The sequence below is a fragment of the Lampris incognitus genome, chromosome 8 (assembly GCF_029633865.1).
Source record: "Lampris incognitus isolate fLamInc1 chromosome 8, fLamInc1.hap2, whole genome shotgun sequence".
NCBI lineage: Eukaryota > Metazoa > Chordata > Actinopteri > Lampriformes > Lampridae > Lampris > Lampris incognitus.
The window spans coordinates 15,886,662-15,898,052 of NC_079218.1; the positions used below are offsets into that span (position 1 = coordinate 15,886,662).

The following is an 11,391-nucleotide window of genomic DNA, read 5'->3' on the forward strand; positions in this document are numbered from 1 at the left end:
TATGAATAAACTTTTCTCTCATGATTCCTTTTCACCATCTCCACCTGAGTCAACCTCACTCTCACTACTTCCCCCTTTCCCCTTATTTTCACCATTAAATCTGTAGGTGTCTTAGGTCCTCACTGCCGGTGTTTTCTTAGAAGTTAAACTCCATCTGCCCACATCAGGTTTAATCAAATTCAGTCAGGTTCAGTCATATTCAGGACGGGAGAAAACCGAAGAGTTGTCCACTACGTCTACCCTCCACCTTTCCCCCCCATCCTCAACACCCTTTCTTCATGACACAGCCTCCTCACAAGCTAACTCCAAGATCTGTGACTGCAATAACACAAATGCTATTTTTGGAATAAATCCCTAAGACATCAATACCCTCTTCTCCATGTTCTTCATCTGCTGAGTGACTAAGGGGCTCGTGGCTCTTGGAGACATAGAGTCAGATAAACCCTCATAATATATAAATAACAAAGTAAATAATCCCTCAATTTCATTTTTTTCTTCTTTAAAGTCAAGCAAAAAAATCCTTAGAGACAAGTCAAAACTTTGTTGTTTAACTGTGGTTTATCTGATATGTGCATCTAGAAAACTCCCTTCATCAAGCCGTTTAAGAAAGGGTGTGAACCCTTTTCATATGTGCTGCATGAAAACAGCTGCATCCTGGTCCCTTTGACGCAGCTCGCTGACAGATGTTGAGTGCTCTCCGATGAAACAAGGCCTGTTTATGTTCACAGCTTGAACATAAAAGTGATTTGAGTCGCTCACGGTGAAAGGGGACAAAGGGGAAGTAAAATTTTTCAAGCTAGCATTGCAGATATCCTTCCAGTTGTGCACCAGTTGGTGCTATGGCATACCATTACACTTCGATTCAAGCTAATTAAAGTGACACAAATGCATTAAAAATACTGGTGAATGGTTAAATATGTAGTCGTAGATTTAATTAAAGGCATGCTGCATTCCATAAGGACATTTGTCTTTGGAAAGCTACAACTGAAATGATTTTGTTAGTAGTGACAGTTCTCTCTGGATGTCTGAACCCATGGCTATAATCTCACCTTCTTCCCCATGTGCTTTCCTTGACAGGCTGATTCACAGCTCTTTCCGATGCCACCCACCCACCGCTTGATCTCCACAGCCATCTCTTTTTCTATATTTCCCTCCTTTTCTGATTACCTATTTATCTATATGTCCACCTCCAACTTCCACAACCGCCTCCTCCCCCTGACACGCTTTGCTCTTGCATCCATTAATAAACTCACTGCCACCTTTGTTTGCCTACGCTTACCTCCTCAGACTCCTCTCTCTCTCTGTTCTCTTTTTCTGTCTCTCTCCCTCTCTATCTCCCTCTCTCTCCGTCTGACCCCTGTCGCAGTCAGTAAAGTTCTGATGAGAAGCTACCTAACACTGCACTGTCTGATCAAGTGTTGCCAAGTAAGCAAGTTTAGAGCCCTGATCTTTTGCGGTCAGCTTAAAGCTATCCTCTGCTGGAAGTCTCCTTGTAACCTGGTCCACCGCTTGCCGGCTGAAGTCTACTTTTGTGAACCAATTGTCGACTGGCCCCTTTTGACGCTTACTCCCACAACATACTACAGTGCACTTCCATGCCAAACAGCCCACTCCATGCCAGAGAGTGTCTGGGGCTGCGCTAAGCCCCGTATGACTGTATTTGCATGCAGACTGCCAGTAGGTGTTTCATCTTCAAGTCCTTCATATGGTTTGATTCTAAATACTCAGCCTGCAGTGCTATGGTTCCTCATGCAAATTTGTATGATAATATTACCACTACAAATTTTAGAGTTGTTTCTGTTTTGGTGAGCAGCTCATCATGGGACCAGGTGTACAAGTCTTTATAATAGCTGGTAATTTCTGAGCTTGCGAAGAAAAGTGCTACAATAATGAACTTCCAGCTCTGCGTTGCACTTTCTGCTTGAGAAAATTAACCCTGGCTCTAATAATAACCATGTTTATGGGAAATTTTGAATAAATGAATGTATAAAAATATTTGGCAACATGTTCTATGATGCCCATTTTTATAAACCACAATGAGAGTATATATTCAGATATGTGCGAAGCCTCATAGAGCTGCTTATATCTATTCATAAATCACTCTAGGGAATTATAGATAGTTTTATAACATCCTGATAGTGCAAGTACTGTCATGGTGGTGTATAAATATGGTATTCATTGAACTGTTACAATTGATTCATTAAAATAGTTTTTCTAATGTCATATTTCTTTTAGTCGTGTGTAATAGTTAACATAGTCCTTATTTCTACCAGTAGGTGTGTAATACTGAGGATCCAGATTGGACACTGCCTTGCTTCTGTATACGGACACATGCACATGAAAAAAAGGACGCGTGCTCATTTAGTCTTTGCTAGCTCCTCTTAGATGGAGGTAACAAAGGGGATACGGGGAGGCTTGAAGCAGGCGGTTCAATATCCTGCTCTTCAAGTCAGATTCCACCTTGAAAAAACTAAAGGGGTAATTATTGATTAATGAGTATACATTAATGAGCTGTATTGATCTGAGAAGGTGGCAACACTGCAGATCACTGACAGTCGGCTATAGCACTTTAATAAGATTGGCCGGTAGCCTCCCTAAAATTAACAGTACAGGATGAGTGTGGGAAAAAGAAGTGGAGGTTGATGTCGATGATGATGAAATCAAGCCAACACTGCAGTTTGACGGGCTCTCGTAGAGCATTAGAAGCTTTGTGTCAACCACAAGTAAGCGGCTGGGTTTATGTCCATCCCTGATAATATAGTGGCCCACGGTGTTATGGCAGTAGTAAATATAGCTCGTGGTGTGATGGTAATGTGACAGCTGACAAAAGACAACTATGCTTAGCTCTCTGCTCAGCAAAGCCCTGCTTAGCTTCAGCTAAGGAATGGTCCAAACAGTGAGCAAATACACTGATCAGCCAAAACTTTAAAACCACTGACAGGTAAGTGAATAACACTGATTATTTTGTTACAATGGCACCTGTCAAGGGGTGGGATATATTAGGACTCAAGTGCACAGGCAGTTCTTGAATTTGATGGTTTGGAAGAAGGAAAAATGGGCAAGCATAGGAATCTGAGTGACTTTGATAAGGGATAAATTGTGATGGCTAGATGGCTGGGTCTGAGCATCTCCAAAAGGACAGGTCTTGTGGGGTGTTCCCGGTATGTAGTGGTCAGTCCCTACCAAAAGTGGCCCCAAGGAAGGACAACCGGTGAACCGGCGACAGGGTCATGGGTGCCTAAGGCTCATTAATGGGCATGGGGAGCGAAGGTTCGCCTGTCTGGTCTGATCCCAAAGAAGAGCTACTGTAACTCAAGTTGCTGAAAAAGTTAATGCTGGCTATGACAGACAGGTGTCACAACACAGTGCATCACGGCTTGCTGCGTATGGGACTGTGCAGCTGCAGACCAGTCAGAGTGTTCATGCTCACTCCTGTCCAATGTCAGAAGTGCCTACAGTGGGCATGTGAGCATCAGAACTAGACCATGGAGCAATGGAAGAAGGTGGCCTGGTCTGATGAATTATGTTTTCTTTTACATCATGTGGACAACCGAGTATGTGTGCGTTGTTTACCTGGGGATGAGATGGCACCAGGATGCACTATGGGAAGAAGGCAAGCCAGCGGAGGCAGTGTGATGCTCTGGGCAATGTTCTGCGGGGAAACCTTAGGTCCTGGCATTCATATGGATTTCAATTTGACACTTACCACCTACCTAAATATCCCCGGGCGCTGCACGGCGGCTGCCCACTGCGGCTGCCCACTGCTCCTAGCTACACAGCTAGGATGGGTTAAACGCAGAGAGTGAATTTCATTGTATGTATATACAAATGACAAATAAAGTCTATTCTATTCTATTGTTCCAAACCAAGTACACCCCCTCATGGTAGCGGTATTCCTGATGGCAGTGGCCTCTTTCAGCGGGATAATGCGCCCTGCCTCACTGTAAAATTGTTCAGGAATGGTCTGAGGAACATGACAAAGAGTTCAAGGTGTTGCCTCGGCTTCCAAATTCCCCAGATCTTAATCTGATTGGATGTCTGTGGGATGTGCTGGAAAAACAAGTCCACTCCATGGAGGCTCCACCTCACAACTTACAGAACTTAAAGGACCTGCAGCTAACGTCTTGGTGCCAGATACCAGAGGACACCTTCAGAGATCTTGTGGAGTCCATGTCTCGATGGGTCAGAGCTGTTCAGGTGGGACAAGGGGGACCTCCACAATATTAGGCAGGTGGTTTTAATGTTTTGGCTGATCAATGTATATGCGAGTGCATTGCAGTTCATGTTAATGTTTGCATGGTTAAGGTGCACTGTGAGAGCTATAAGCCATTTTACTGATTTCCCCCCCGTTATTGATGTCATTCAGCACTGCTTTTGCAAATACTGTGACCTTTACAAAGCAATAAGGCACGGGGACTCCGTTGCACATGAGGGGATATGAACACACATTGTGAAGTTAAGCATCTGTGAGGCTGCTTGTGATCATGCATTACTTTGGCTTTTGTGTACCCTCCAACATAGAGACTGAAGACCGAAACACACACACGCCCTAACTTATGAGGAGGACATTCGATTCATTCTCTCAACCAAACCTTGAGCAGCACATGAATAATGCTAATATTAGCTCAAACCCACACTCTGAACCTAACCCTCAAATGAACCCTTAGCCTAATGAACCCCAGTGAATGGGCCTTGCACGCCACACTCTGCCAGGGTTTTTATTCTTCTGACAAACTTGGACAGCCCAAAACAGTCAACCACACCATGTGAACACACCATGTTGCATGCACATATATGTTGCCTATGTATAAATGCATACAGGTGCATGCATTTACACAAACCCCAACATACACAGAGACACTGGGACTGCACTTAATGCAGGAGCACAGGAAACATCCTCCCCCAATGTCACCACAGAGCACCACCGTCCCAACAGCAACACGTTTTAGTAAATATCTGCACAAGTTTCCCTCCATACATACACACACTTGTGTGCATAAAGGCACATGCAGGCACACAGTGTGCACATAAAAAAAGGAAAACAATAAGCAAACATACATTTTCTGCACATACACACACACACACAACCCACATAAACACCCTCACACACCAAAACCCAAGTGAGTATTAATACACATGTGGATCATCTATACAAACTTTCCAAACAGCTAACGCACACACGGGGCTTCTACAGTGGCTCAGACGGCGGATGAAAGCATGGGCGATGTGACTGATTATATAATTGTGTAACCGTAAGAATGAGAATGGGCTTTGCGTTGTGAACACAGAGTATTTTCTTTCATGTCAACAATCAGCTCCTTTACACAGCTGCACAATTAAGGGGAACATCTGGCAGACGGTTTTGTTATGTAAACAACTTAAAATTTTCATTAAAAACAGTAGGGACCCTAAACCCAGGGATGTTTTCCTGCGCTGTGCAGAGAACACAAGAAATTTGTTTAAATATGTTTGTTTTTCCAAGAATAAAAAGGCACCGGATACATGTTTTGACAAAATTTTTTTTTTTTTTTGGAAGCTTGTTGGGTTTTTCTGGATTCATCTTTAACATCTCCACTCGAGAGGAGACGGCATGTTAAAGCCAGTGAAAGAATTGGGTGGAATAGTGCTTGGTCTCGCTTGACAAGAATACACGATGCTCGTATAAAAGGAAAATGCTGCTTCAGTTTCTTTATCATGCAAATCGAAATAACGTATGTAACTACGAAAATAGTCGTCGTCTTGGTCAACCCCGGAGGGGCCGTTCAACTGCCTCTAGAAGGGTATTTGAGAACATTAGGAACACTGCCGCAGTCCACTCAGCTTTCGTAATTCTTTTTATCTTATTTCTGTTGAGTTAGGTGAGCAGAAACATGGACCTCTATGTGCCCCCCTCTATGGAGGTACATAGAGGGGGGCAGAATAGAGGAAACCCAGGTGAGAGATGCCAGTACTGGTGTGGGTTTATCTATTTCACTATCTCTTCTAACCTAACAGACGTTTTCAGTTGAATTGAATTGTATTTTATCCAAACACACTCGTTCATTAACCCAGTAGGAAGGTTGTTTGGATTATAAATATGCCATTTTATGGTAGATTATTATTTGGCAAAATCCCAAAATTGATTCCCAGTTTTTCTGAACGCTCAATGATAACTGAGAGGAGTATGGATCTTATCGGCTGGCAAATCTTCTAATTGTGGGTGCATGGGGGAGATATTAAGTTGCTCGCAATAGAAAGTAGCGTAAACTGAAATGTCTGTAAAAGCATAACTGACAAGCCAAAGAAAAATTAAAAGGGGGGGATGACATAAAAGCTGGTCCAATAGACGCAGTCGTAGGGGCTTTTTAGAAACCCTAATTCACAACTAGCAATTCGAATTATCAGTGTAAAAGCAAATTCACTTCCTTAGGTAGCCGAGTGATAAACTGAGGACTAAAATGTGTTTTTGCTTTGCTTGCAACTTCCTAAAATCCTCTCCTTATTCGTCCCTTCTGCCCTCGGCTTTCATCGTCCTGCATGCATGTCTGTGCATCTGCTGCATGCAGCAGCGCAGATTCTGCAGGGTCACAGAGTGCACAGAGACAGAACAGAAGAAGGTCCCGGAATTTTTTTTTTTTTTTTGCACTTTCAAGCTATAAATATTTTAAAAGCTTATTCGACCATCAGAACTATTCTGGATGACCGGGTCGGGAAAGTCCACACTCGCTATACTTGATGAAACTCCGCAATGTCTAATTCCTTCTGCTGTTTTAAAAGTAGACCTCTATAAGTGGAGCAGCACAGAGTGAAATTAAAATCCTCTCATTAAGCGTAAGGCGATGCACACACTCCGCCCTGTCCCTTATCTTTCTCACGTTCACTCCAAATAGATGCGGCTCTCCAAGGGGGAAAAAATGCTCCAAGTGAAAAAATAAAAACTCAGCGTTTGCTGTATTTCCTCATTCATCCATATTGGAAAGAAATATTTGTGCTTGGACATTTCTGTAATATGCAAAATTTGAATTAAGACTCCTTTATATGCTAATTTGCACGGAGAGGGCAAAACATTTCTTGGTTATCATTTGAATATACTCGGTTCTCATATAATTCAGAATAAGGGGAAAAACAGCATACTGCAAAATGATTATGTAAGAGGTTGTTCTTTCACCCACAAAAAAAAAAATCAGAATCATAGTCAAAGTCGGTTTTATTGGTCATGTAGAGGCATACAAGGAGTTAGACTGGGTGGACTTCTTAAATAGGTCTCATTAAGCGTTAAAGTTACCAAATTGATTTATTTAGAAATAAGAATAAGAATGAGAGTACATAAGGAAATAATAAAAAGAAATGTGGGAAATATAAAAGAAATGTCGGATTTGAAGGTCTCTTGAACACAATGGAAGAAAGCTATGGATGCAAATGATAGAAAGCATACTGAAAATATTGTGCTGAGCTCTGATTTGAAAGCACAAAAAGAAGCTTCATAGAGATTGTTCCCACTGTGGTACAGTAGAGATGTGTTATATATTTTAGCTGGAGATATGATCAGAGATGCCTCTTGGGGGAAGATGCATTTCTTTTGCATAGTTGTAGTTTTGGGGCTCTGAAGCCCCTCTCTGAAGGAAAAGTTCAGAAGATATAGTGACCAGAATGGGGGGAATCAGTGATGATTTTGCTCTGGCATACCCTAGATTGAGAACATTAAGGTTCTCTGACAAGATAGCACATTGTTCTCTTCTCTTTGTGGCTTTTTTCCCCTCTTTTTCTCCCCAATTGTACTTGGCCAATCACCCTATTTTCCAAGCCGTCCCGATTTCTGCTCCACCCCCTCTGCTGATCCGGGGAGGGCTGCAGACTACCACATGCCTCCTCCGATACATGTGGAGTCCCCAGCCGCTTCTTTTCACCTGAGGAGTTTCACCAGGGGGGTGTAGCACGTGGGAGGATCACGCTATTCCCTCAGTTCCCCTCCCCGCAAACAGGCGCCCCGACCGGAGGCGCTAGTGCAGCAACCAGTATACATACCCACATCTGTCTTCCCACCTGCAGACACGGCCAATTGTGTCTGTAGGGACGCCCGACCAAGCCGGAGTTAACACAGGGATTCGAACCGGCGATCCCTGTGTTGGTAGGTAATGGAATAGACTGCCACACCGCGCTGACGTCCCTGTACATTGTTCTCTATGGCTCTGACCCTTGTGGTTAACAAGTTGCACTAGACTTTTATGGAGAGGGTGAGGGCGAGGGCGGACTTGTTTGATTGAATTTTATTTTCTATCAGGAAGAATTTTTTTCAGCTGTCAGAAAAAAGTACTTCCTCTGAGCCTTTTCGCCAATGAAATCAATGTTTTACTCCCAGCTCCTGTCCTCTGAGGTGCTCCCAGGAACGTGGATGACTGTGAAGTCGTGACTGCAGAGCTACCGATGTTAAGGGCAAGCTTTGAGGGGTGAGCCATCTCCCTAAAACCCAGGATTATCTCCACAGTTCAACTGTGTTAGCTATAACAGGACACCGACCCCTTGACCTTCTGTGTGTACACTTACTCATTACTGGTGTATATGAGTTTTATCTTTATTGCACCTGCAAACTTGAGAAGCCTCACAAGGCACATTTCTCACTGGCGTAAAAGTGGAGAAAGTGGAGCAGGCTGCTCAAGGTTGCTATCCAGCGTGTCATTTCAATCCTAAAAGAATACTAAACAATGACCAAAAAAAAAAAAAGCCTATGCAAAAATGTAAACAACGTTCCCAGAATAGGGCTATTTTTACAAGCATCCACGGGGACACATTTAGATGAGATGAATAAAAAAATAAATTGTGCAAAGTACAAGCCAAGGTTCCTGCTTTTATCTGTTCTTCCCCAAAGTAATAAGTAGGTTATGAAGACTGTCAGGCCTGAGCAAATTTTGATTCAATGAAAAATCCATTAATTATAAATGTTTTTTTTTATTAAATGCAAGAAAGATCAACTAGGGTTCCTGTGATGACACATTTTCCAGCTCTTATCCAAAGGTTGTTCTGAAGAACTGACCCCTGATCATTTCTGTCCGTGATGTTACAGTCAGTTTAAAAGTAAACGTCACAAGTGAAAAGTTTCAAAAAAGTTGCCGCTTGAACAACAGACTACCATGTGGGCATTCAGCCATTTTGAACTTTCAGAGCAACAAAATACAAAGCCTTACTGGTTAGACTTTCTCAAAAGGTACGTGTCAAATATCATTTTGCACACATGCTTTGCAGCCAGATTTATCAAAATATCCATCGTCTGATTGATGCAGGTGGGCAGGGCTTGTATCAGACAATGGCTTTCACATTCAGATGGGTTCGAAATCTCCTCAAAGGCACATACAAAGCTTCCCTCAAATCTGGCAGCACTTAAATGAACATTCGCTTCATAGGTTCCTCACTACAATGTCAGTAGAACAAAACAAAAAACCAACTGTCATTGCCAATACCTTTATTACCCTTGCTGTCAATCTAACATATGAGAAGAAAACATGGAAAGATCATACCTCAAGAGAAAACATCACAATTAGGTCTTGTAAATACTCCATAGAAGTCATGAAAAGTCATCAAAAAGTAATGGACAGCTTTGTGTGTATCCTAGTAGTAATGACTGCAGCAGCCATCTCAAGCTTGTGATCATTTTATCAAAGATGTACTGTAGCAGGAGATGGGTATTCTCTCTGTGGCAAATGGTAAACACAGATTGTTTGTGATGGTAAAGCGCCCCCAAGTATGACAGCCATAGAAACTGCTCTTCCCCTTGTCTTTGCAGTGATTTTCTTTGATTTTTGGTCTTGGTATATGTTAAGCATAATGTCAGTGCCCAATTACAACACCCAGTAATTCTATCAGTCATTTGAAGTTGCTATTAAATGTCTCTTATCTCGCAACACAAATATCTTATTTATAGCTTACCCTCTGCCAAGCCAATCAGTGATAATGCATTGCTTTCTAAATGTGCTTGGACAGAGCTGGCAGGTGAACTGATGTCATCAGCTGCTCCAGCGAAAACCCAAAAAGACGGCGGGCTTACACTGGGAAATCAGCAGCTTTGCCTACATCACAATATGTCTCAATTAAAGTATTTTTGACAGATGAGAAGCAAAACATGCAAAATGTTAACGGTCAACAACCCTCTAAACCTACTACATTTTGCAAATTTTTTCACAAGTCGCTTTGAAATGAATTTGAGTTAAGAGCAATGGAGAATTTAGGATTTTAAATGAAAATTAAAAAAAAAAGAACTTAAATGTCACCAATTCTGATATGTATTAGTAACTTAAATATAGCATTTATTTCATGTTATATCTCAACACAGAGGAAAAAATAGCTAGAGGATGATACTCACCGGGTCTTTTTTCGTTTCGACCTTTTCGACCCCCACATAGTCGTACTTTGGAGATCAGGACTAGGATCTGTTTCTGGCACAAGGACTTGTTGCTCTTCGGACAGGGTTTGCGCTTGTTGGCTACCGGTCGGTTGGCTTGGTCGTCCTTGACCGCCCGTTTCTGTCTGATGAGAGAGCTGGCGAGAGCTGCCATCTTCCCCCCCTCTCACCTTTGGGAGGGGGGTATCTTCCTTCCCAACTATCCCTTGTCTGCTCGGACGCTTTCTGACAAAACGCAAGTGTGGGGACGGAGGTTCACAAAGTAGCCCCCGCAGGGAGCGCTGGGCCTCCGGGCGGGTTTAAGAACAAGAGTTTAGCTTCAAGGCTCCCCGGGAAAGGGAAAAACTTGGAAAAGATGCGAGTTCACCTGCAGTCCAATGTGAAGACCTCACTTTGACAAGAAGAAAAAAATAAAAAATACACACACCAACACTAACTAAGCACACAGAGCAAGTAAGGAGTGCTAGGGTCACATTTTCCGTTTTAAAAAGGCAACGAGCCGGGTTAGAATGACTGTCCTCCGAAAAATGTTAAGGCAGACACAAATGTCTAACCCGCTTCCCCACTCATCTTGCCTACACAACTGTAAACGAACTACTACTACCAAGTTCAAAATTCTATCCAAAAATATTTTTTGCATAAATAATCCTAAAGAGAATGAGATCAGACTGTTTTACATATAAAATAACTTTTACTGAAAAAAAGTGAGATCATTGTGAATGCTATCAACCGCGTAAAAATGCAAGAGGAAACAAGCCGGCTGTCACCATCTGTATAGTCCACGGAGGTCCAAGTTTGCCTCCGATTTAAATCTGGAAGCAGAGAATAATGAGCCCAGATTCCAAGCGGTAATCCAGCCGATTTAAATCCAGAGGTAGAACAGCAGGCGGGACACTGACGGTCTCGTAAGAATGAACCCAGGAACACAACAGAGAACAGACAAGCAGAGAGAGAGAGAGAGAGAGAGAGGGAAAGAGAGAGAGAGAGAGATTCCTCTTCTGCCTCCGATGGCATGCTCT

At 42.6% G+C, this 11,391-nt stretch overlaps 1 protein-coding gene across 1 annotated transcript in view; it reads right to left on the reverse strand.

Moving 5' to 3' along the window:
* Nucleotides 1–10,526, reverse strand: part of fgf11b (fibroblast growth factor 11b) — a 66,151-nt gene extending 55,625 nt beyond the window's left edge. Inside the window, exon 1 of the mRNA XM_056284792.1 lies at nucleotides 10,334–10,526. Coding sequence (XP_056140767.1) covers nucleotides 10,334–10,526 — 193 coding nt within the window. The remainder of the gene's footprint in view (nucleotides 1–10,333) is intronic.
* Between the last annotated feature and the right edge of the window lie 865 nt (nucleotides 10,527–11,391).